At 44.1% G+C, this 27,604-nt stretch overlaps 2 protein-coding genes across 2 annotated transcripts; both read right to left on the reverse strand.

Annotated features, from left to right (window-relative positions):
* Positions 1-23,186: 23,186 nt before the first annotated feature.
* Positions 23,187-23,501, reverse strand: LOC112999351 (uncharacterized). The gene has a single exon (XM_026125407.1). The coding sequence runs from the start codon at positions 23,499-23,501 to the stop codon at positions 23,187-23,189; it is 315 nt and encodes a 104-aa protein (XP_025981192.1).
* LOC102666532 (uncharacterized) lies at positions 23,502-24,335 on the reverse strand. The gene has a single exon (XM_006596776.1). It carries the CDS (start codon positions 24,333-24,335, stop codon positions 23,502-23,504), a length of 834 nt encoding a protein of 277 aa, XP_006596839.1.
* Positions 24,336-27,604: the final 3,269 nt, after the last annotated feature.

The raw sequence follows: 27,604 nt of genomic DNA on the forward strand, positions 1-27,604 counted from the left end.
GTTGATGAGTAAGAAGAGAAGTTGTTATCAATTCTCATGAAGCATAAGAAGGATATAGGCTGGACCCTGGCGGACATTCCTGGTATTAGCCCATCCACATGTATGCATCGAATAAATTTAGAAGATGGTGCTAAACCAGTAAGACAACCACAAAGAAGACTCAACCCATTGATTCTTGATGTAGTGAAGAAGGAGGTAATCAAGCTTTTGCAAGCTGACATCATTTATCCTATCTCCAACAGCCAATGGGTGAGTCCCATCCAGGTAGTCTCGAAGAAAACCGACCTCACCGTGATAAAAAATGAGAAGGAGGAGCTAATTCCTACTCGGGTGCAGAACAGTTGGAGAGTTTGTATTGACTATAGAAGGCTGAACCAGGTTACCAAAAAGGACCATTTTCCACTGTCATTCATTGACCAGATGCTTGAACGCCTGACAAGTAAATCTCACTACTGTTTCCTTGATGGTTTTTCTGGTTATATGCAAATCGGTATTGCTCCTGAGGATCAGGACAAGACCACATTCACCTGCCCCTTCGGCACTTTTGCCTATAGGAGGATGCCTTTCGGCCTGTGCAATACCCCTGGTACCTTCCAGCGGTGCATGATTAGTATTTTTAGTGATTTTTTAGAAAATTGCATAGAGGTGTTTATGGATGATTTCACTATATATGGATCCTCTTTTAATGATTGTTTGGATAGTCTGGAAAAGGTTTTGAATAGATGCACTGAAACTAACCTTGTTCTAAATTTTGAAAAATGTCATTTTATGGTTGAGCAAGGTATAGTTTTAGGCCACATTATTTCCAATAAGGGCATTAAAGTAGATCCTGCAAAAAATTTTGTTATTTCATAATTGCCTTAGCCCTCTTACATGCGAGAGGTGCGATCTTTTCTTGGTCATGCAGGATTCTACAGGCGCTTTATAAGAGATTTTAGCAAAGTAGCCCTTCCACTATCCAACTTGTTGCAAAAGGAGGTGGAGTTTGACTTTAATGATAAATGCAAAGAGGCCTTTCATTGCCTCAAAAGAGCACTGACTACCACCATTATCATTCAGGCACCTGATTGGACAGTCCCATTTGAGCTAATGTGTGATGCATCCAATTACACATTTGGGGTTGTCCTTGCTCAAAAGATCTCCTTACTTCAGCTTACTTCTTTTCCACCATGACTTAGGGAGTTTTTCTTTTCCTATCTCCTTCTTTACTTTTATTACATTTGTCCGATTCTAATTGATGGTTTAGTTGCTTTTAATCTTTTAATTGTGCTACATTGAGGACAATGTGTTATTTAAGTATGGGGCGGGGGGAGTGTTCTTTTGTTTTGATTTTGCTAGTTTTGTTAGTTTTCTAGTTTAGTATTTTAGGTCAATTCTGTTTGCATGTACAACTTTGCATATTTTTCTTTGGTTGATTTTGTTGATTTTAGAGAGTTTGGGTTTACTACTTGTGCTTAATTTCCACTTATTCCCCATTGCTCCTCTATTCCTTTGGGATTTAGCTACTTATTCCATATTTTTCTTCCCTACCTTGTCCTTGGCCCCATTACAACCTTTAAAGACCTTTTGATCCTCATGTGCATGTGTTTGTCAAGTTGTTGTCAATTTTAGAATTTTGCCAAGTCTATGTGGTGTTTGTTTTCATGGGTGCTTCGAGAGTAAATAGTAGCCTAGACACTTAAGAGATAGAGTGTATATCTTGTGAAGCTTTATCAATTGTCATTATTGAGTTGATTAACTAATTTGCCATGATTGGGTTGCTTGGATGATTTTCACGAATGTCTTGACCCTGTGGATCTCTTCATGTTAGATGTTACCCATTCCTTGATGTTCATTGAGAAATATGTAAATGTTTTGTCTGTCTCTCTTTGATATCCTTGGATTTTGTTCTTTATTTCATTTTGCCCAGGAGTACAAAAGGCTAAGTATGGGGGGTTTTGATGTGTCATTATTTTCTCCTATTTCTTAACCCTTTTTGCACCATTTTAAATACTGATTAGTCTTAATTGTCAAATTTATGAGACAGTTTTATTATTTGGGCCCATTAAGCTAATTTGATGTTTTTAATCTAATTTCAGGAATTAATGAAGCATTGGGCTTGGACTTGAAGAGGGCAGACTAATTTATTCTACAAAATTAGATCTTATCTTATCTTATCTTATCTAGATATTATTTAGATTTGATATCATCTAGATATTATTTCATCTAGATCTTATCTTATCTTATCTTATCTAGATTTGATTTGATTTTACTTATGGGCTTGGATTTAAAACAGATTTGTAAGCTTTGGGGCTGAAAAACTATATAATAGCACCAAGGTTCTAGTTTAGCTCCCTCCTCTCTCTTCTCTCTCTCTCTCCTCTCTCTCTCTTCTATTTTTCGTTTTTAGTTTTAGTCTCTCTTATCTTTCTCTTTTATTTTCGTTTTTTACGATTCCAGTTCAGACTTTTAGTTTCATCAATAAAATTTCGTTCTCTATTTGATTAATGGAAGGCTAAGTCCGCAACGTTGTTTTCTCTTGAGGATCAAGCACAGTTCTCTTTGAGGTTCTATTATTACTGTTAAATTCTGTTCAGTTTTTCCTCTTCACTAATTACTCTGAATTTGTTGCTATTAATTCATGCATGCTTAGTGCTTGATTAATTGTCTTTGTGCTTAATTTGCGTTCATGCTTAATGATCGTTTATGAGTAATTGGTGTGTGTGATGCTTAATCACATAATGAATGCTTTATGTTAAATTTCGCTTAGTAATTTAATTTAGGGTTGGATTAAGTGGTTGAACTGATAAAGGATAAATTCTCGCAACCTAGGATAAGAGACTTGCTTGTGAATCAAGGGGAAGCAACGTATTTTAATTCTGATAATTTCTAATTCAATTTTACTCGCTGTTTAATTTACAAAAGCAAACACCCCCCCCCCAATTTGTTACTATTTCCTACTATCTGTTATGAACATTTGGTGTATGATTGCTCGTTGGGAAACGACCTAGGATCACTTCCTAGTTACTACATTTTAATATTTATTTTATTCGGGTACGACCTCGATTATCTTGTTATTCAGGTTGGTGGCATTGTCCGTGTCATACCCTAATTTCGTCCGGGGATTATTATTTGATGATATATAACCTTTGATTGGTCGCTTCGAGACACTTGGCGTCCTTTGTTGCACAATGAATGAAGTCCCGAGACGTGTCAGAAATCAAAAGGAAGCAGGCTTGCGCAATCCGTGAAATTCCGTAATGTGGTGGAAATCGAAAAGAGGTGTTTTTGCGCAATCCGTAAGTTTCCGTAACTTCTTCGAAAGCTAAAAATGAGTAAATACATAATTCGTAAGGATTCGTAACCTTGCGGAAGAAAAATAAGTATCGTTACAAAATTCGTGAAGTTTCGTAACGTTACGGAAAAAGAATTACCAAAAAAACATAAGGAGGGTGCATTTAGTAAAAAAGGGGGTACGAATAGCAATCTGGCCCACTTGGGCCTTCCAGATCCTTCCTCCAGAAGGCAACCTTGCTCGCCTGGGCGAGCTGGGTGGCAAGCTCCTCCCCTATTTTGCTATAAATAGGGGGAGGAGTGAAGAAGAAAAGGGTTCAGCCTTCTTGGCACTTCCCATTCTCTGGAAATAGCTGAGGAAAATTAGTTCTGTGAAGAAAATCCAAGCCGAGGCGCTTCCGTAACGTTTCCGTGAGTAATTACGCGAAGATTCTCGATTGTTCTTCAACATTCATCGTTCGTTCTTCGTTTTCTTCAGTCTTCAACGGGTAAGTACCTCAAACCGAGCTTTTCAATTCATTCTATGTACCCGTGGTGGTCCACATTTTGTTTCATGTATTTTTATTCTCATTTTCATTCGCTTTCTATACCCCCTTTTGACGTGCTTAAGCCATTTATTTAAAGTCATTTCTCGCTTAATCTAAAAATAAAATAAATTTCCACCGATCGTTTGAATTGTATCATCCGTTAATTTCGGCTAAAATGAATTCCGACCGTTCGGTCATGCCGTAACCACGTTGGAAATAAAAAAAAAAGGTAAAATAATAATATAATAATCAAAAAATACCCTTTTAGTAAAATAAAGCGCAAAATCAATCGAACGTTTTCTCTTTGGGATTTCTCATTCTTAATTGAATTGACTAATAACTAAAGTGAAATTAAGGCTAAAATCAACTCGCCTAGTCAAGCTCGTCCACAAAAAATAGGGTTTTCAAAGTTTATCATTTCAGTTTCTTACTAAGTAAATGGATCACCTTTCAAGTAAAAAGAATCACTTGATTCATGCATAAGAAAGAACTACATAGGCGCGAAGGGCACGTTGCGACAGTTGGCGACTCCATTGGGGATTATTTTTGTGAGTTAGGCCTATTTTAAGGAATTGTGGATTTGTGAAACTTCGTGTGTGCATTTGTTGAACTGTGTAAAATGTAAATAATTGTTGTATATTTCGCATTCTTTACACTGCATTCTAAGCACCCACGGGTTTGAGTAAAAAAATAAATAAATAGGGCCCTACACCTGGGTTCATGGGAATTTAAGGAGTGGAGGTGAATCTTTCATCATGCTAGGTCTCCGACTTGCTTGATAATAGTGAAACCTCGTCTAGAGCTTTCTCTCTTTATAATGTGTTGTCGCTGGTATTCCATACCGCCACAATATTATTATCTTGAGTGATGATACCTCTAGAAAACAGCTGTGTGAGTTATAAATTGTTGGGGAGTAGTTATTAGAGACCCCTAGATATTGTCCTATAGGTTCCCAAATAGGGGCAAAAGAGCAAACACGCTCCGTGCCATTTGTTCTCATGTATTTTTTTGGTAAATAGCACCAGTTTATAGTTTTGCTAGTAATGTTTGGTTTCTTTAGAGTAATACGTAACCTTTTTAATACTACGTTGAGGCGCCATCATGCCCAAAACATAGCATTAAAATTGGATCTCTGCGGTCTCGTATGTATAAATTACCCCTTTGTGTTGTTTTCCTCCTGTTTCATGCATACGCATTGCATCATTCATGTCGGAGTCTTGATCCATCCCCTTTTTTAGGTAAATGATGGGGACAAATCAAAACGGCAAAAGGTTTTATCAAGTCAAGGTTAAAAGTCTAGATGTCACTAGCCTCAAGGAATTAGGACGATTGATGGGACTTCTCCAAAGGCAAGCCTTCCGCAAGGTGTACGGGAAGATTCTAGATTTGGCCGCAGCGGAGATACTCATGGAAGCTGTCGTATCCCTCGCCCAATACTATGACCAGCCGTTGAGGTGTTTCACGTTTGGGGACTTCCAAATGGTACCAACTATTGAAGAGTTTGAGGAAATACTAGGATGCCCTCTTGGGGGGAGAAAACCGTATCTTTTCTCCGGCTTTCTTCCTTCCTTGAGCAAGATTGCGGCTGTGGTTGGTGATTCAGCAAAGGGGTTGGATCGCACGAAGCAAATTCGGAACGGCGTAGTGGGCCTGCCTCGGAAATACTTGGAAGGTAAGGCAAGGGATATGGTGAGCCAAGAGAAGTGGGGCCCGTTTGCAGATATTTTAGCTTTGCTGATTTTTGGGGTTGTCCTCTTCCTGAACGTCGACGGTTTGGTAGACTTAGCCGCCATTGATGCTTTCCTCACATATCACCATAGCAAGGAAAGTCCAGTGGTGGCTATCTTGGCAGATTTGTTTGACACCTTTGACCGGAGGTGTGAGAAAAACAGTGCACGGATTGTCTGTTGTTTACCCGCTCTCTGTGTGTGGTTGATTTCACACCTATTCCAACAAGACACAAGACACCCGTGTCCGCTTCAAAGCTATCACTCATGCGCCGAAAAAGGAAGAGTCGATTGGGACCAACATTTGGCTGGGATAGGGGGCAGCGCGATCAATTGGTTTCCTCGTTGGAAGGAAGGCAAGGAAGGAGTTCTTTTCTCGTGTGGGGACTACCCTAATATTCCATTGATAGGGACTAGGGGGTGTATTAATTATAATCCCGCACTCGCCATAAGACAGCTAGGGTATCCCATGAGGGGAGCGCCAACCGAAGAAAGTCTCTCGCCTTTCCTTGTGAGGGATCTAGGCGCCCAAGGTCTCAAGGTTATACAAAGAATCCACAAGGCGTGGAGGAGTCCGTTGAGGAAAGACAAGGAGCTTAGAGGCATCCGAAATGATGTCATCGGAGGTTATCATGGATGGCTAAGAATTCATACGCGAGGGTTAGATTGGCTCTCCAAATTGAAAGTTATTGATGAGGAGAACTTCGAAGCTCCGGAGGAAGATGAAGAAGTCCGAGCTCTAAAATTAGAGCTAGGGAAGGCGAGACTCGCCAAGGAGAAGTTCAAATCAGCTGCTACACACATCCGGAAGGAGTGCACCGAGTTACAAGAGGAAAACGCGACCACTGCAAAAGCCCTTGAACAAGAAACCAAAAGGGCCCGCAAGGAGGAATATGGCCGAGAGAAATTCCAAGGAGCATTGTGGGGTAGTAACAATGAGCTCAAGCTCCGAAGAGAGGAGAGAGATCGGTCATGGGTGCATGGCATGATCTTAAAAGAGGAGTTAGTTGCCTGCGCAAGGTCCAAAAGGAGTTTGGCTCAACACTTGGAAGCCATGGAGCAAAGCATGCTAGCTATCATAGGGCAGTACAAGGAAGAGTTGAACCAGTTAGTGGCCCATGAATAAAAGCTAGTGGAGGATTTTGCACAAGTGTACACCGAGAAAGAAGCAAGAGGGAGGGTGATTGATGCGTTGCATCAAGAAGCGACTATGTGGATGGATAGGTTCGCCTTGACCATGAATGGAAGTCAAGACCTCCCGCGTCTATTGGCCAAAGCAAAAGCCATGGCCAAAGTGTGTACGGCCCCCAAGGAGATTCATGGGCTAATCAATTACTGTCAACACATGATAGATTTGATGGCCCATATAATTAGGAATCGTTAGGTTCTCTTGTAACACCTTTTGTATAATCTTGGCTAGATGAAAGCTTTGTTCTTTTTATAAAATGAGAAGTTCTGGACTCATCACGTTATCTAAAAACCTTGGGGTGGATCCAAGTGCTCCGATCATCCATTTGCATACTCATGTTTTGGTGGCATACTCACCGTTGTTTATTTCTTTAGGAATTTCATCATAACTAAGAAAACACCAAGGCACCCCTATAACACTCGATCCAGAAAAATGGATAATGAAGAGGGCGTGCAGGAACAGATGAAGGCCGATCTATCGGCCTTGAAATATCAAATGGCTTCCATTTCGGAGGTCATGTTAAAACTCTAGAAAACCATAGAGGATAAAGCCACAACAACCGCCTCCAGTACAGTTAGGGAAGCGGAGCCGGTGCTGCAACCCGCCTTGAATTCGGGCCTAGACAGAAACACGGCCGTGTTCGGTCGAAGGTATAGTCCGCAAGCTTATCCTTATGGCTTGCCTCCGGACTTCACCCCCCGTGCCACCCCGGAAGATTTAAACCAAGCCCCTACTTTCGAGGGGCAACTCCCACCTAATGAAGACTATCTCGGGCAAGACGATGGGGAAGGAGATACCCATCTTGGCCCCCTGCTCCACCTCAAAGATCCGTCCCCACATGAACTACCCCAACCGAACATAGTCCGCCATATCCCGGCCTCACCCACACCCGTAAAAGAATCTGTTCCCTTCGCGGAAGATAAGGGAAAGATTGAGGCGCTTGAAGAGAGGTTAAGAGCAGTCGAGGGTCTTGGCAATTACCCATTCTCGGATTTAGCGGATTTATGTCTCGTGCCCAATATCGTCATTCCTCCCAAGTTCAAAGTACCGGACTTTGATAAGTACAAAGGGACGACATGTCTGAAGGGGCATCTTCGGATGTATTGCCGAAAGATGGAGGCGTATTCTGCGGACAAAAAATTGTTGGTCCATTTCTTTCAAGACAGCTTGGTCGGGGCAACTGTAGCATGGTATACCAATCTGGAAGCTTCCCAGATCCGATCATGGAAGGACTTGGCAACTGCCTTCATTCGGCAGTACCAGTACAATACGGACATGGCTCCCGATCGGAACCAGCTTCAGGGTATGACTAAACGAGAGCATGAGTCCATTAAGGAATATGCCCAGAGATGGAGAGATCTCGCAGCCCAAGTCGTACCGCCCATGACGGAGAGGGAGATGATCACAATTATGGTAGATACGTTACCCACGTTCTACTATGAAAAGCTGATAGGCTACATGCCAGCTAACTTTGCAGATCTCGTCTTCGCCGGAGAAAGGATTGAATCCGGACTACGAAAAGGCAAGTTCGAATATGCTGCCAATATGGCCCCCAACAACAACAGAAGAGCCCCGGTAGTGGGCGCGAGGAAAAAGGAAGGAGATGCCCACGCGGTCACCACCGCCCCAACATGGATGGAAGCACCCCAAAATATCCAAAGCTCATACCAGCCCAATCCCCCAAATTTTTTAATCCGAGCCGGGAACTCCCTCCCGACTCAAGTAAAAGGACCACCCGCAGCAGAAAAAGCGTCGGCCCAACGCACAGCTCCAGCCGCACCCCGGCCAGTTAATAATACAGCCCCCGGCGCGACCTATAAATATGCACAGCACCCGCCCCCGAAAGACAACTTCCCTCTTATTCTCGTGGCATACTCCGAGTTATGGCCTTCATTATTGGAGAATCATTTGGTGGTAGCCATACCCGGGAAGGTTCTCCAGCCACCCTATCCCAAGTGGTATGACCCGGGTGCCAAGTGTGTGTACCATAGTGGAGTTCCTGGACAAAATATTGACTCCTGCATCCCGTTCAAGTATAAAGTACAACACCTGATTAGTGCCGGCTGGCTAGCGTTTCAGGAGGAAGGCCCAAATGTTAAAACCAACCCGCTAGCTAGTCATGGAGGGGCTAGCGTGAACGCTGTCGAAACGGACGGGCCATCGCGGGCAAAGAGGTTAGGAGAGGTGGTTACTTCTAGACGCTTCATCTATCAAACACTGCAAGCGGCATGCATGGTCCCCCAAGGTGGAGACGAAAGGGATGAATGTTTGTTTCACCTTGGGGAGTCGCATGACATGGAAACCTGTCCCGTGGTGGAAGAATTGCTTCAGCGGCTCATGGATTACGGGCAGCTAGAAGTGTCCATAGGAGGGAGGGAAGAACCACAAATTTGCATGTAGTCGGAAGAGAAGAAAGTTCCTCTAACCCCCAAGGCCCTAATGATATGTTTTACTAGGAAAGGGACCGGCTCCACACCCATATACCCCCGGACGGCACCCAAGCCAACACCATTTGCATATCAAAGTGATAAGGTCGTTCCGTGGAAGTATACCTCGCCCGCATCCAGCGAAAGAGTTGCAACCGAAGTTGACTCCCTATCACCTAAGGTAACCAACATCACCAGCCTCAGTGGCGTAACCCGCAGTGGTCGGGTGTTCGCTTCCCCTCACCCGGCGGAATTGCCCTCCAAAGGGAAAGCGCCCATGGTCCAAGAGCCCACAGACATAGCCACCCCCTCGAAAGAAGTAGATCCTCCAGTGGGAAGAGGGGCCGAAAAGAAAGAAGGTCTTCAAGGAAAAACAGTGACCTTGGAAGAGGCCCAAGAGTTCCTCTGCCTCATCCAACAAAGCGAGTTTAAGGTAGTCGAGCAACTGAATAAAACTCCAGCAAGGATCTCCTTGCTTGAACTACTCATAAACTCCGAGCCTCATCGTGCGCTGTTGATGATGGTCCTTAACGATGCCCATGTAGCACATGATATCTTAGTGGAGGGTTTCGAAGGCATCGTTAATCATATAACCACCAACAACTACATCGCGTTTGCGGAAGAAGAGATTCCCGTTGAGGGGAGAGGACACAACAAGGCTCTACATGTGTCGGTGAGATGGATGGACCACATTGTCGCAAAGGTGCTTATCGACAATGGATCGAGTTTAAATGTAATGCCGAAGACCACTTTGGAAAAGCTTCCTTTTAGTGCGTCACGTTTAAAACCGAGCTCGATGGTGGTGCAAGCCTTTGATGGTACTCGGCGGGAAGTAATGGGGGAAATCGACATTCCCATTCAGATAGGCCCCCACACTTGCAATGTGGTGTTTCAAGTAATGGATATAAATCCCGCCTATAGCTGCCTCTTGGGAAGACCGTGGATTCATGCCCTGGGAGTGGTCCCTTCAACGCTTCACCAGAAATTGAAGTTCACAGTGGGTGGACTTTTAGTGATAGTGTCGGGTGAAGAGGATATGTTAGTGAGTTGCCCCTCCTCCGCACCGTACGTAGAAGCGGCGGAAGAATCATTGGAAAAGGCTTTCCAATCCTTTAAGGTGGTGAGCTGCGCCTCGGTGGAACTAAGTCCGTCGCTACCTTCTCTCTCCAACGCGGCCATAATGGTGGCACGTGTTATGCTCAGGAACGGATTCGAGCCCGGAATGGGTCTAGGCAAAGACTGCCTCGGGAATGCCGACGTGGTCAATATCATGGGAAATCCATACAAGTATGGATTAGGGTACGAACCCGGGATGCCGGGGAGGAGGAATGTGCCATCAAGATTTCGGGCGGATAGGGTATGGCCCGGCCGTATTAGCCAATGTTTCACCAGCGCTGGAATGGTGTCCGAGGAGGAGGTGGCCGCAATAGAAGAGGAGTTCCCTCAAGACCCACCAAGTTTTGTGCAACCATGCCACCCCGATTCCCAAGTAGGGAACTGGCGCGTGATAAGCCAGTCAGAAGTCTATACCGCTGATTCAATGTAATTATAGCCTATAGATTTCCTTTCTCTTTTGTTTTGTGAAACCTACCTTATTGAATAAACAAAGAGATCTTGTTTCATTTGTTCCTGCAGTTCCACCTTTTCTCATATCATTTTGCATGTTTTTGTTTCTTTTGTCTCGTTTGGTATAGATATGAGGGTCGATTATTTGAGGATCCTAACAACGAGGGTTTGACAATCGATTTCGATCGAGATATAAGCCAAACGATAAACGAGGAAGAGGAAGAGGATGTCCTGTCACCAGAGTTGGAGAGGTTGGTCGCTCAGGAAGAACGTGAAATGAAGCCTCACCAAGAAGAAACCGAATTGGTAAACTTGGGGACCACGGAGGAAAAGAAAGAAGTGAAGGTAGGAACCGGTATGACCGCGCTTATCCGTTAAGGCTTAATAACCCTTCTTCAAGAGTATCAAGATGTCTTTGCGTGGTCATATCAAGACATGCCCGGTCTGGATTCCGACATTGTGCAACATAAGTTGCCTTTGAATCCTGGGTCTTCTCCGGTTAAGCAAAAGTTACGAAGAATGAAACCCGAGATGTCTTTAAAAATTAAAGAAGTAAGGAAGCAGTTTGATGCAGGATTCTTAGCTGTGGCATGGTACCCGGAGTGGGTGGCCAACATTGTCCCAGTCCCGAAAAAGGACGGCAAGGTTCGAATGTGTGTAGACTACCGGGACTTGAACCGAGCCAGTCCTAAAGACAATTTTCCCCTGCCACACATTGATATATTGGTAGATAATACAGCCAAATTCGCCCTTTTCTCATTTATGGATGGTTTCTTGGGGTATAATCAAATAAAGATGGCACCCGAAGATGTAGAGAAGACCACTTTCGTCACCCTGTGGGGGACATTCTGCTATAAAGTGATGGCCTTCGGGCTGAAAAATGCTGGGGCAACATATCAGCGTGCCATGGTGGCGTTGTTCCATGATATGATGCATAAGGAAATAAAGGTCTACGTAGATGACATGATTGCTAAGTCTCGGACTGAGGACGAACACCTTGTCAATCTGCGTAAGCTGTTTGGAAGATTTCGGAAATACCAATTAAAACTGAACCCAACCAAATGCACCTTTGGGGTGAAGTCGGGGAAGTTGCTAGGATTTATCGTAAGTCAGAAAGGGATAGAGATAGATCCCGAGAAAGTGAAGGCCATCCTTGAAATGCTGGAACCATGCACGGAGAAGCAGGTTCGGGGGTTTTTGGGCAGGTTGAATTATATCGTGAGATTTATCTCGCAACTCACCCCTACCTGCGAGCCCATTTTTAAGCTTTTACGTAAGAACCAGGCGGTCCTATGGAACAGTGACTGCCAAGAGGCCTTCGAGAAGATCAAACAAAGTCTCGCAAATCCCCCGGTGCTCATGCCACCTGTAACAGGGAGACCTCTTTTCCTGTACATGACCGTGTTGGACGAGTCTATGGGGTGCGTGTTGGGTCAGCATGATGATTCTGGGAAAAAGGAGCAAGCCATTTACTATCTGAGCAAGAAGTTTACCGCAGGTGAGATGAATTACTCAATGCTGGAAAGAACGTGTTGTGCTCTGGTGTGGGCCTCACATCGGCTTAGGCAGTACATGCTCAGCCATACCACGTGGCTTATTTCCAAAATGGATCCCGTGAAATACATCTTTGAAAAACCGGCCCTCACGGGACGAATCGCTAGGTGGCAGGTACTATTATCTGAATTTGATATCGTTTACGTCACCCAAAAAGCGGTAAAGGGAAGTGCCTTAGTAGATTATTTGGCCCAGCAACCCCTCCAGGATTATCGGCCGATGCACCCCGAGTTCCCAGATGAAGATATCATGGCCTTGTTTGAAGAGAAGCGGACGCACGAGGATATAGACAAATGGATTGTTTGCTTCGATGGGGCATCCAATGCTTTGGGCCACGGAGTAGGGGCAGTCCTTGTATCCCCGGATGATCAGTGTATTCCTTTCACGGCTAGGCTAGGGTTTGATTGTACCAACAATATGGCCGAGTACGAAGCATGCGCCCTCGGGGTTCAGGCGGCCATTGATTTTGATGTAAAACTACTCAAGGTGTATGGAGACTCAGCTTTGGTGATACGCCAATTGAAGGGAGAATGGGAAACTAGGGATCCGAAGTTGATACCCTATCAAACCCACATCTTGAGGTTAGCCAAGTACTTTGACGACATTTCCTTCCACCACATACCTCGGGAAGAGAATCAAATGGCTGATGCGTTAGCCACCCTGGCATCCATGTTTCAACTTGCCCCACACGGGGATCTGCCATACATCGAATTTAAATCTCAAGGCAGGCCGACATATTGTTATGCAATAGAGGAAGAGCGGGATGGGAAACCGTGGTATTTCGACATCAAGCAGTATGTCGAGAATAAGGAATACCCACTAGGGATTTCTGACAATGACAAAAGGACGTTGAGGAGATTGGCTACTGGTTTCTTTGTAAGTGGTACCATCCTGTACAAACGAAACCACGACATGACCCTCCTACGATGCGTAGATGCCAAAGAGGCGAATTTCATGATTGAGGAGATCCACGAGGGTTCCTTTGGGACACATGCCAATGGGCATGCTATGGCCAGAAAAATCCTTAGGGCCGGCTATTATTGGCTCACCATGGAAAACGATTGCTGCGCTCATGTCAGGAAATGTCATAAATGTCAGGCATACGCGGACAATGTCAATGTTCCGCCACATCCTCTGAATGTTATGTCCGCCCCTTGGCCCTTTTCCATGTGGGGAATAGATGTCATTGGGGCCATCGAACCCAAAGCGTCGAACGGTCACCGCTTCATTCTTGTGGCGATAGATTACTTCACCAAATGGGTCGAAGCAGCTTCTTATACTAATGTCACAAAGAATGTGGTAGTTAGATTCATAAAGAAGGAGCTGATTTGTCGATACGGACTCCCCAGGAAGATCATTACTAACAATGGAACCAATCTGAACAATAAGATGATGTAGGAGATATGCGAAGACTTCAAGATCCAGCATCATAACTCTACCCCTTATCGGCCAAAGATGAATGGGGCTGTAGAGGCTGCGAACAAGAATATTAAGAAGATTGTTCAAAAGATGACAGTGTCGTACAAAGATTGGCATGAGATGTTGCCTTTCGCCCTACACGGATACAGAACCTCGGTACGAACTTCTACTGGGGCAACACCATATTCCTTGGTTTATGGGATGGAAGCAGTGCTCCCATTTGAGGCAGAGGTTCCTTCTCAGAGGATCATGGCGGAGTCAGGCCTAGAAGAGTCAGAATGGGCTCAAGCACGCTACGACCAACTCAACCTCATTGAGGGTAAGCGTTTGACAGCCATGAGCCATGGGCGTCTGTATCAACAAAGAGTAAAGAACGCATTCGACAAGAAGGTACGTCCACGCAAGTTCAACGAGGGGGACCTCGTGCTGAAAAAGATGTCCCACGCTGTTAAGGATAGTCGAGGCAAGTGGGCCCCGAATTATGAAGGACCTTTCGTGGTGAAAAGAGCTTTTTCTGGGGGTGCTCTGATACTCACCCACATGGACGGCGAGGAATTGCCCTCACCTGTGAACTCCGATGTAGTTAAACGATATTACGCTTGAAATCTGGGGCAATCGAGAGGACCGTTGCATGTTTTTTATTTTTGAGTTGCTCTCGTTCTTTTTGGTTTTCCTCTTGGGATTCCCATTCACTGTATTTGTCTCGTTCCTTTAAAAGAAGAAAAGATGGGCGAGGTTTTAGTCCTCCCTTTGATTTCAAACCTTGTGTTTTAGATTTGTTATAACTTGAGCCCTCTTCGCTCGGTGTATGGGGTGCCCCAAACGCTTATTTAAAATTGAATCTAACCAGCCTTCACTAAAATAAAATCATCGCATTAGAAACATTCATACATGCACATGCACATGCATATCTTGTGATAGCGAGGAGCAGAATTGTCTCAGGCCACGGTCAAAAGTCAAGACAAGTCAATGGCAGAAATCAACCAAGGTAAGACGATGACCGGTCATGATTGGTCGCATATCATTTGGCTCTTACTTGCAGGTACTTAGGGATGGAAGCGAATGAAGGATAGGATCGCAACCGACCAAGCGCCACCCCTTCCCGGCGCTAAACAAGCAGAGAACGTCGCTGCAAGGCAGCCCAGTATCCTTTGCGTTTGCAGTTTCTTTTACTATTGTTTGTTTTAAATAAGTAATCGACACCTAATTCTAACTTAAGTAGGCTCAAGTTAGGCAAAACGCTAACCCATAAGAGGGGGGAGACATGGTTAATGCACCCCTAAAATATATATATATATATATATATATATATATAGGTTAGCTCGCCTGGGCGAGCAACCCCTGTACGAAAATATAAAAGGGGTGGAGGGGGAACGTTTTCTTCACCCGAAACTCTTCCCCCTCACTTCAAAAACCCCCCAAGCTCACGGGAACTACGAGAACAGCAGCCCCTAAGCTTCCATTGTTGAGTTTTTGCTTCTTTCATGCTTTAATTCACTCCCCACAAGTAAGTGCAATTTCCCTTGGTTATTTGGCTCTCCATTGATGTGTTTTGTTGCTTTAGTTGCTCATTTTTTGCAAAATTCGTGAAGCAATTTGCATTTGAATCCATGCTTGATTTCTTGAGTTAAGGATTTGAATGAGAAGGCCTTAGGCCTATGTTGTATTCTGGAGCAATGGGGCATGCCACATTGTCCCCATTCTCCTGCAATTTGTGTCCAAACGTGCGCCCACCAAGTGCTCGGTGAAATGCCCCAATGATATATGAATATGATTTTTGCAAAATTGGGATGGTGGGGCTGTTTTATGTATGTAGAGGCGGCATAGGAAAGTCAAAATAGATGCCCAAATGCAATCCCAAGCTTAGGAACCCAAACTTTTTAAGCTTCAATGCAAGAAAACATACTCATGACTAGGGACCCAAAATTTGGTTTTAGAATTAAAAAAGCATGAAAATAGGGACTTGTTTGTAAGAATTAGGGCTGCCCCATGATTGGTACTTTGCACCGAAGTAACGTGGGAAATGCTTTTCAATGGTGTGTAGATATATGTGTAAATATAAGGGGCATAAAATTCCTCGCCAAGTATGAATAAATTGTTTTCCTAAATGAATGTATGATAGTATGGAATGCCCTTTTGAATGTAAATGTGTGCAGGATGTAATTAGCTTTCCAATATGCATATAAATAAATATGAGTGAAACAATAAAAATTGGTATGGTGTACTTCAAATGTATGTAAGTAGTTTGTGACGGCAAATGTTCAGGATATAAATTAGGTGTAAAGTTTGACGCCACACTTTGAGCATGAAAGTGTGTTTTCTTTTTCAGAATGTATATAGGTGTATGGCAATTAGAATATGTTGGATGTTCTTGTATGTTGACATGAGTAATAGGATATTCTCTACAAATACGCGTGTGCATGAATGGATCATATGAGTTTGGTCTAAATCAGAGGGATTAGCATGACATTTTTGCGTTAAAGATAAGCATTATCTTGTAAAACTAACTTCCAAATGTTTGTTCTTACGGGAGATGGCCCCGAGGAAACTTGCCTCAAAGAGATCCAGGAAGGATAAAGCGGCCGAAGGAACCAGTTCCGCTCCCGAGTATGACAGTCATCGCTTTAGGAGCACTGAACACCAGCAGCGCTTCGAGGCCATCAAGGGATGGTCATTTCTCCGGGAGCGACGCGTCCAGCTCAGGGACGATGAGTATACCGATTTCTAGGAAGAGATAGTTCGCCGGCGGTGGGCATCACTGGTTACCCCCATGGCCAAGTTTGATCCAGACATAGTCCTCGAATTTTGTGCCAATGCTTGGCCTACGGAGGAAGGCGTGCGAGATATGAGGTCTTGGGTAAGGGGTCAGTGGATCCCGTTTTGATGCAGATGCTATCGGCCAGCTCCTGGGATATCCTTTAGTGCTGGAAGAGGGGCAGGAGTGCGAGTATGGCCAGAGGAGGAACTGGTCCGATGGGTTCGATGAGGAGGCCATCGCCCAGTTGCTATGTATACCGGGGCAGGATTTTGCCCGTACTGCTGCCGGGAGACGGGTGCGGATCATGCGCACCAACATGACCACCCTGACTCAGATCTGGATGACTTTGCTGCTCAGCAACATCCAGCCCAGCGACCATAATTCCGACCTCCCCCTGCCGAAGTGGCAGCTGGTGTACGCCATCCTGACACGGATGAGCATTCACGTGGCTCAGCTAATCGCTGATGCCATCTATATATTTGCAGGTATGGCGCCTACCAGGCACCCTCTGGACCTGGATAAGTCCAACAGGGCCCTGGGATTTCCCGCCTTGATCACAGGACTCTGCCAGTCGTTCGGAGTCCCTATCGCACCTAGCAAGGTGATTCGGCCGCCCATCACCCGAGCTTTTATTGAGAAGTATTGCACGCAGAGACAGGTCCAGGGGGATGCTCCGCAGGCTACAGACGCGCCGCCACCTCATCAGGCCGGTCCAGCCGGATCATTTGATACGGAGTAGTATTTGCGGCATTTGGTTCGCCAGCAGGCAGCCAACCACCGGGCACATGTACAGACCCATGATTGTCTTTATCAGATGAGCCTCAGCCTGCAGAGCCAGGGCTTTACTTCTTTTCCGTGCCCTACTCCGGACCAGTTCAGGGCAGAGGTCGCATGGCCTGGAGATTGACCTGAGGCCCGGGCAGGAGAGGCACCAGCAGAGACTCCCGACGAGGCAGATGAGGCCCGCGAGGACGAGGAGATGACCGATTTACTTGATTTCTTAGGAGGAAGTGGGGCCACATGATTGGGAGATCCCTTGATCCATATTTCTTTTTGTTTCCATTTGTTTTTCTGTTTACATATCATCTTATTTTTGTTTGACTAAGGGACTAACGTTTGTTTCATGTTTTGACTTTTGTTTTGTACATACATATCGTTTGTGTTGTTACGTCGGTACTTGTTTCATTGTTGTCAATAGTGTTTGTTGAAATTTCGGAACCGTGTAGAGTTTTTCATTTAGGAACGTCGTCCTAAAAATAAAATGAACCAAAAATCCTAATAAAAAGAAAGAAGCGTTGTAAATAAAAGTCATGTTCATAAAGAAAAGAAAAAGGTTTATTTATACATGTATGTAATAGGAAAATGTGTATAGAAGGTTTTTTGTGTGTAAATGATGTGTGGAAAGGAATTCTTGTATGTGTGAGCAACGAGTGTATATAAAGAAACTTTTGTGCGAACTATAAGTGTGTATTGGGAAAAATGAAATTTTTTTGAATGTAAATAGGGTTTGTATATAGACCGTGTGACGTAAAGAGAGGAGTTCTAATGCGTGTACATAAAAAGTTTGTCATGTATAGATGTACAAAGAAAGGTTTTCCTCATAAAGGACCACAGGTGTATAGTTTTAGTGAACATATATAAAAATAAAACAAAAAGTAAAAAGAAAGAAAGACCGCGAAGGTCGACATGTTATAGTTAAGAAGTATAAATCATTCGTAAAGAGCAAACGTATCTTCTGGAAACAAGGGACTGATGCTAAGAGTTTATTTTCCGGAATGAACCGAGATAAGGATGGATGAATTCATTGAACTGATGAAAGAACATAACTTGGAAACGTTGGGTCTGTCTGTGTAAATTCCTAACCGTAGTATCACAATGCCATAAACAGGATGCTTGAGTGCCCACCTAGCTGTAGCCATGACTAATTTTGCACGTTGTTTTCAAATCATCATTGTCACGAGTGCCTTATGGAATAATGTGGAAGTTCGGCCCGAAATCGACACCTTCACACCCAAATTTGTTTCGCCCCAGATATCAAGATTGGGTTCCCACAATAAAAGACCCCATTGAAACACAACCTTAGACTTTTTTGAACCTTGGCCTGTAAAAAAGGAATCCTCATTCTTTCCCCCGAAGCAAAGGACAGCGGAATCTCCTCAAGGGAGAGCGAATAGAATGCTAAAACCCGATTTCCCAAAGAAAGGGATGGGGAGGGAAAAAGTAAAAAGAAATAAAAGGAAGAAATGGAAAGAAAAAAAAAGAAATGAAAATAAAGGAAATAACAAAAGAAAGGAAAGAAGGATTCCCGATCAAAGATCGAAAAGAAGAGAAAAGGGAAAAGAAGCGATTCTCGATCAATGAAGGAAAGAGGGCAAAAATTCTTCAAGCCAGATTGCCACTCAAAATCATTCTTCTACTGCAATATCCCACCCCACATGAACAAAGAGGAAAAGACCGAAACACCCAGCTTCCTCTCCAAAAACACTACCCTCGAGAAATTCCTATTGGTCTGTGATCGTACGTTTGATCTTTCATTCGATAGGAAGTCGTTTGCAAAATGAAGTCATGGTGCAGTTATGGTTTGGGAATAGGATAAAATACTTGCCTGTGTGAGTTTTATACACTATGAGTGATTTATTTTCAGCTTAGCCCGATGTTTCCAATGCATGTTCATTTGAAAGCTAAAAGTTGACATCCTGCCCTTCATTCTCGGTTACAAGGAAAATTACCCGTGGCACAAGTATATTGTTTCTCTAAGATATGGTGCTCTCGCGAATGATTTATTTTTCTTTACAAAAAGCATGTTTGCCTTTCAGGTGGAAGAACCCGGTAGACCGTTTGGTCCTGCCAACCACCCTTTTAGGAGCCCCATGAATGTTATTGCCTAGCGCTGTTCATGTGTCCTCCACTTTCGAGTTTGGAGCTGTGTTTAATGATTGCCTAAGTGCGTACCCTCAAGGCAATCCTCCATTCTCACCCTTTTTCGGAGCCCCATGAATGTTATTGCCTAGCGCTGTTCATGTGTCCTCCACTTTCGAGTTTGGAGCTGTGTTGTATGATTGCCTAAGTGCGGACCCTCAAGGCAATCCTCCATTCTCACCCTTTTTCGGAGCCCCATGAACGTTATTTCCTAGGGCTGTTCATGTGTCCTCCACTTTCGAGTTTGGAGTTGTGTTTCATGATTGCCTAAGTGCGGACCCTCAAGGCAATCCTCCATTCTAACCCTTTTTCGGAGCCCCATGAACGTTATTGCCTAGGGCTGTTCATGTGTCCTCCACTTTCGAGTTTGGAGCTGTGTTTCATGATTGCCTAAGTGCGGACCCTCAAGGCAATCCTCCATTCTCACCCTTTTTCGGAGCCCCATGAACGTTATTGCCTAGGGCTGTTCATGTGTCCTCCACTTTCGAGTTTGGAGCTGTGTTTCATGATTGCCTAAGTGCGGACCCTCAAGGCAATCCTCCATTCTCACCCTTTTTCGGAGCCCCATGAACGTTATTGCCTAGGGCTGTTCATGTGTCCTTCGTTTTCGAGTTTGGAGCTGTGTTTCATGATTTCCTAAGTGTGGACCCTCAAGGCAATCCTCCAGTCTCACCCTTTTTCGAAGCCCCATGAACGTTATTGCCTAGGGCTGTTCATGTGTCCTCCACTTTCGAGTTTGGATCTGTGTTTCATGATTGCCTAAGTGCGGACCCTCAAGGCAATCCTCCATTCTCACCCTTTTTTGGAGCCCCATGAACGTTATTGCCTAGGGCTGTTCATGTGTCCTCCACTTTCGAGTTTGGAGCTGTGTTTCATGATTGCCTAAGTGCGGACCCTCAAGGAAATCCTCCATTCTCACCTTTTTTCGGAGCCCCATGAACGTTATTGCCCAGGGCTGTTCATGTATCCTCCACTTTTGAGTTTGGAGATGTGTTTCATGATTGCCTAAGTGCGTACCCTCAAGGCAATCCTCCATTCTCACCCTTTTTCGAAGCCACATGAATGTTATTGCCTAGCGCTGTTCCTGTGTCCTCGACTTTCGAGTTTGGAGCTGTGTTTCATGATTGCCTAAGTGCGGACCCTCAAGGAAATCCTCCATTCTCACCCTTTTTCGGAGCCCCATGAACGTTATTGCCTAGGGCTGTTCATGTGTCCTCCACTTTCGAGTTTGGAGCTGTGTTTCATGATTGCCTAAGTGCGGACCCTCAAGGCCGTCCTCCATTCTCACCCTTTTTCGGAGCCCCATGAACGTTATTGCCTAGGGCTGTTCATGTGTCCTCCACCTTCGAGTTTGGAGCTAAGTTTCATGATTGCCTAAGTGCGGACGCTCAAGGCAATCCTCCATTCTCCCCCTTTTTTCTGTTCGAGTTTGGAGCTAAGTTTCATGATTGCCTAAGTGCGGACCCTCAAGGCAATCCTCCATTCTCCACTTTTTTTCGGAGCCCCATGAATGTCATTGCCTAGCGCTGTTCATGTGTCCTCCATTATCAAGCGCGAAGCCTCAGGTGACTGGGAAACACGTTCTTCTGTTGTTTTCCGGATCGGTTTCTTCGCCAAATATGTGTATATGTGTATATGTATATTATATTCGTTGTTCTGGTTGTTGTTTGTATTTTGTTTTGTGCAGAAGAAAAAAAGAAGGAGTAGAGGCGAGAGTCATCATCACGGAAAGGGCAGGACGGACGAAATTAGTGTCCTATCTTTGCTTTCCTCTTATCTCCGATGAGAGGTAAGTAAAGAGGGGCAACTGTCATACCCTAATTTCGTCCGGGGATTATTATTTGATGATATATAACCTTTGATTGGTCGCTTCGAGACACTTGGCGTCCTTTGTTGCACAATGAATGAAGTCCCGAGACGTGTCAGAAATCAAAAGGAAGCAGGCTTCCGCAATCCGTGAAATTCCGTAATGTGGCGGAAATCGAAAAGAGGTGTTTTTGTGCAACCGTAAGTTTCCGTAACTTCTTCGAAAGCTAAAAAATTGTAAATACATAATCTGTAAGGATTCGTAACCTTGCAGAAGAAAAATAAGTATCGTTACAAAATTCGTGAAGTTTCGTAACGTTACGGAAAAAGAATTACCAAAAAACATAAGGGGGTGCAATTAGTAAAAAAGGGGTACGAATAGCAATCTGGCCCACTTGGGCCTTCCAGATCCTTCCTCCAGAAGGCTGTTGCTTCTGGAGGAAGCAACCTTGCTCACCTGGGCGAGCTGGGTGGCAAGCTCCTCCCCTATTTTGCTATAAATAGGGGGAGGAGTGAAGAAGAAAAGGGTTCAGCCTTTTTGGCACTTCCCATTCTCTCGAAATAGCTGAGGAAAATTAGTTCCGTGAAGAAAATCCAAGCTGAGGCGCTTCCGTAACATTTCTGTAACGTTTCCGTGAGTAATTACGCGAAGATTCTCGATCGTTTTTCAACATTCATCGTCGTTCTTCGTTTTCTTCAGTCTTCAACGGGTAAGTACCTCAAACCGAGCTTTTCAATTCATTCTATGTACCCGTGGTGGTCCACATTTTGTTTCATTAATTTTTATTCTCATTTTCATTCGCTTTCTATACCCCCTTTTGACGTGCTTAAGCCATTTATTTAAAATCATTTCTCGCTTAATCTAAAAATAAAATAAATTTCCACCGATCGTTTGAATTGTATCATCCGTTAATTTCGGCTAAAATGAATTCCGACCGTTCGGTCGTGCCGTAACCACGTTGGAAATAAAAAAAGAGGTAAAATAATAATATAATAATCAAAAAATACCCTTTTAGTAAAATAAAGCGCAAAATCAATCGGACGTTTTCTCTTTGGGATTTCTCATTCTTAATTGAATTGACTAATAACTAAAGTGAAATTAAGGCTAAAATCAACTCGCCTAGTCAAGCTCGTCCACAAAAAATAGGGTTTTCAAAGTTTATCATTTCAGTTTCTTACCAAGTAAAATGGATCATTTTTAAGGTCCAACGCCTTAAAATGATCACCTTTCAAGTAAAAAGAATTACTTGATTCATGCATAAGAAAGAACTACGTAGGTCTGATTTTCTCTCCAAAGGAGGGTACGTAGGAGCAAAAGCCCCGCTTTTGTCGACCTCAAAAAATAAAAAGAAATAAAAGTTAAGGTAACACAATTTCCACAATTCTAAAAAATAGTTTGTTGTCCTTTGAGACAAACATGAGAGGTGCTAATACCTTCCTCAAGCGTAAATACAAGTCCCGAACTTAGAATTTTCATTTTGACCGGTTTCCTTCGGTTTTTCCGACGTTTTCCACAAATAAACGTTGGTGGCGACTCCACGCATCTTTCCTCCATTGGAAAGCGCACCCGTGAGCCTCGCCCTCGCTCGCCCGCGAAGGGCACGTTGCGACAGTCCGTGATAATTTTTTGGGGCAACCCATATCGGCAGATTATCTCCTTTTTGATGAATCTAACCACTACGCCCCTCGTCACGCTGGAGTATGAAGCAGCTTCAACCCATTTGGTGAAGTAGTCGATCGCAAACAAGATGAAGCGATGTTCGTACGAAGCCCTGGGCTCAATGGCTCCAATTACATCTATTCCCCACATAGAGAAGGGCTAGGTGCTGCAAATACGTTCAAAGGCATGGACGGAGCATTGACATTGTCCACGAATGCCTGGCACTTATGGTATTTTCTCACATGGATGCAACAGTCATTTTCCATGGTGAGCCAGTAATAGCCTACCCTTAGAATCTTCCTGGCCATGACATGCCCATTAGCATGTGTCCTAAAGGACCCTTTATGCACCTCCATGAGCATTCACTCAGCTTCCTTAGCGTCTACACATCGGAGCAAAACCATATCATGATTTCGCTTGTATAGGATACCTCCGCTTAAAAAGAAACCAACTGCCAACCTCCGCAACGTCCTCTTGTCATTGTCAGAAGCCCCCTGTGGATACTCCTTATACTCTACGTACCGCTTGATGTCGAAGTACCACAACTTACCATCTTGCTCCTCTTCAATCAAGCAGCAATGTGCAGGCTTGCTGCGACATCGGAACTCGATGTACGGAAAGTCTTCGTGCGGGGTTAGCTGAAACATGGATGCTAGAGTGGCAAGCGCATCCGCCATCTAATTTTCCTCTTTGGGAACATGGTAGAAGGAGACATCGTCAAAGAACTTGGCTAGTTTCTTGATGTAGGCTTGATAGGGTATCAATTTATGATCCTTACTTTCCCATTCTCCCCTCAGCTGGTGAATTACCGAGGCCGAGTCTCCGTACACTTTGAGCAATTTGACGTTAAAGTCAATTGCCACTTGGATTCCGAGGGTGTATGCCTCGTATTCAACCATATTATTCGTGCAATCGAAACCCAATCTTGCCATGAAAGGGATGCATTGATTTTTGGGAGAGACCAAAGCTGCCCCAACCCCATGGCCTAGGGCATTGGACGCGATGTCAAACCACACGGTCCACTTATTCCTGTCCTCATCCTCCACCTCCTCCTCGAACAAGGCCATGATGTCTTCATCTAGAAACTCTGGATGCATAGGCTGGTAGTCGTTGAGGGGCTGCTGAGCCAGATAGTCTGCCAAGGCACTTCCTTTTATTTCCTTTTGAGTGACATAAACAATGTCAAACTCAGACAACAGAACCTGCCATCGAGCAATCCGTCCAGTGAGGGCAGGCTTCTCAAAAATGTACTTGACTAGGTCCATCTTGGACACCAACCAGGTGGCATGGCTTAGCATGTACTGCCTTAGACGATGGGCCACCCACACCAAGGCACAACACGCCCTTTCCAGTAGAGAGTAATTCATCTTGCAGGCAATGAACTTTTTGCTCAAGTAATAAACAACCCTTTCTCTTTTTCCGGAGCCATCATGTTGTCCTAGCATACACCCCATTGACTCATCCAACATCGTCATGTATAGGATAGGAGGTCTTCCAGGCACTGGTGCCATGAGGATAGGAGGATTCATAAGGAATTTCTTGATCCTTCTGAATGCCACCTAGCAGTTGTCATTCCATTGAACGGACTGGTTCTTGCACAAGAGTTTAAAGAGAGGCTCACAGGTAGCGGTGAGCTGTGATATGAACCTTGCTATACAATTCAAGCACCCCAAGAATCCTCGGACCTACTTTTCAGTGTGCAGTTTAGGCATTTCGAGGATGGCTTTCACCTTGTCGGGATCCACCTCAATCCCCTTATGGCTTACGATGAAGTCAAGCAACTTTCCCGACTTGACCCTAAAAGTACACGTGGCGGGATTCAATCTTAGTTGGTACTTACGTAGTCTTTCAAACAACTTCCGCAAGTTGACGAGGTGCTCCCTCTCAGTTCTAGACTTGGCAATCATATCATCCACGTAGACTTAAAATTCCTTATGCATCATATCATGGAATAATGCCACCATAGCCCGTTGATTGGTTGCCCTGACGTTCTTGAGTCCAAAGGACATCACCTTATAATAGAACGTTCCCCACACGGTGACGAACATAGTCTTCTCCATGTCGTCTGACACCATCTTTATATGATTGTAACCCGAGAACCCATCCATGAAGGAAAACAAAGCGAAGTTGGCCGTGTTATCCACAAGGACATCGATGTGTCGTAAAGGAAAGTTATCTTGTGGGCTGGCTAGGTTTAGGTCTCGATAGTCCACACATATCCGTACCTTCCCATCCTTCTTAGGGATTGGCACAATGTTGGCTACCCATTCGAGGTATCGAGCCACGGCCAAAAAACCAGCGTCAAACTGCTTTTTCACCTCTTTTTTGATTTTTAAGGACATCTCGAGCTTCATCCTCCTCAGCTTTTGTTTTATCGGGAACACTCGGGATTCAATGGTAACTAATGTTGTACAATGTCGGGGTTCAAGCCAGACATATCTTGGTACGACCAAGCGAAGATGTCTTGGTAGCTTCATAGCAAAACTACCAATCCATCTCAGACCAGTGTAGTCATACCCGTACCAATCTTTACCTCTTTCCTTTCTTCGACAACACCCAAGTTCACGATTTTCGTCTCTTCTTGGTGTGGCTTCATTTCTCGGTCTTTCTGAGCGACCATCCTTTCCAATTCCAGGGGAAACCCCGCATCTTCATCTTCTTCAACCTCAGGTCGATTCGCTACTCGTTCAAAATCGACGCCAGGATCCTTGGTATTAGTACCTTCACAAGACTCATTGTCGGATCTGTACTGTTTAATCGGAACAAAAATAAACATCCAGATGAATGAGAATGGGTGAAGGTGCAAGAACAAATGAAGGACAGATCTTGTCATACCCTAATTTCGTCCGGGGACCTTTGCTTGATGACATGCGACCTTTCTTTGGTCCTTGTGAGGTGCTTGGCATCCATCATTAGGCAATTTGTGAAATTCCCGGACATGCCGAAAAAGAAAAGAAAATATTGATGCACAATCCGTAAGGTTCCGTGACACATCGGAAATCAAATGGAAGCATCGTTGCGTAATTAAGTGAGGTTCCGTAACATTCCGTGAGTCAAAAAGTGGATGATTATGTAATCCGCAAGGTTCCGTAACATTACGGAAAGAAAACAAGTATCGTTACGAAATTCGTAAGTTTCCGTAACTTTACGAAAAAAGAATTACCAAAAAAAAGCAGAGGGGGGTGTACTTAGTAAAAATGGTGGTGCAAATAGCACCCAGGCCCACTTGGGCCCTCTAGAATATTCCTCCAGAAGGCTGTTGCTTCTGGAGGAAGCAACCTGGCTCGCCTGGGCGAGCTGGGCGGCAACCACCTCCCCTATTTTGCTATAAATAGGGGAGGAAGTGAAGAAGAAAGGGGTTCAGCCCCTTAGGCACTTTTCTCTCTTTCGAATTTGCTTGGAAAAATTGTTTCCGTGAAGAAAATCTAAGCCGAGGCGCTTCCGAAACGTTTCCGTAACGTTTTCCGTGAGGGATTTCGCAAAGGTTTTGACCGTTCTTCGACGTTCTTCATTCGTTCTTCATCGTTCTTCGATCTTCAACGGGTAAGTACCTCGAACCAAGCTTTTCGATTCATTCTATGTACCCTTGGTGGTCCACATTGTGTTTCGTGCATTTTTATTCTCGTTTTGTTTACTTTTTATACCCCCTCTTGACGTGCTTAAGCCATTTTACTTAAGTCATTTCTCGCTTAACTTAAAAATAAAATCAATTTCCACCGAACGTTTGAATTGTATTATCCGTTAACTTCGGTTAAAATGAATTCCGACCGTTCGGTCGTGCCGTAACCACGTTGGAAATCAAAAAGAGGTAAAAAATAATATAATAATCAAAAAACATCTTTTTAGTAAAATAAAGCGGAAAATCAATCGGACGTTTTCTCTTTGGGATTTCTCATTCTTAATCGAATTGATTAATAACTAAAGTGAAACTAAGGCTAAAATCAACTCGCCTAGTCAAGCTCGTCCACAAAAATAGGCTTTTGAAGTTTGTCATTTCAATTTCTCACTAAGTAAAATGGATCATTTTTAAGGTCCAACGCCTTAAAATGATCACCACTTAAGTAAAAAAGAATCGCTTGATAAGCAAGAACTACGTAGGTCTGAGTTCCTCATTTGAGGATACGTAGGAGCAAAAGCCCCGCTTTTGTCGACCACCCCAAGAGATCGTTAATGGTCCAATGCCTTAACGTTTCTCTCCCTTCAAAAACAAGATATCGTTAATGGTCCAAAGCCTTAACGTTTCTCCCCTTTCAAAATCAAAAGACCGTTTAATGGTTCAACACCTTAAATGACCTTTTGTTCAATAAAAACATATTTTGCAAAAAAGACAAAAACAACTTAACCAAACACTTTGTTCCGAAAGAACTACGTAGGTCTGATTTCCTCATCACGAATTGAGGAATACGTAGGAGCAAAGGGAAACACCCTTGTCGACCACAAAAAAGAGAAAAATATAAAAAGGGTATAAAGGATATAAGGACATAAAAGGGAACGTAAAAATCAAAGTCATGTTTGCACATTCGATTAAAGGCTGCCGTCCCTTGGGACGGACGTGTGGGGTGCTAATACCTTCCCCATGCGTAAATACAACTCCCGAACCTTTCACTTAAAAGTTCGTAGATCGCGTCTTTTCCGGTTTTTTCGACGTTTTCCTCAAATAAACGTTGGTGGCGACTCCGCGCGTATTCCTTTCGTGGAACACGCATCCCGCGAGTCTCGCGTCGCCCTCCCGCCGAAGGGTAGGTTGCGACAGTTGGCGACTCCACTGGGGACTGTTTTT

This window comes from Glycine max, chromosome 14, assembly GCF_000004515.6.
Source record: "Glycine max cultivar Williams 82 chromosome 14, Glycine_max_v4.0, whole genome shotgun sequence".
Lineage (NCBI taxonomy): Eukaryota > Viridiplantae > Streptophyta > Magnoliopsida > Fabales > Fabaceae > Glycine > Glycine max.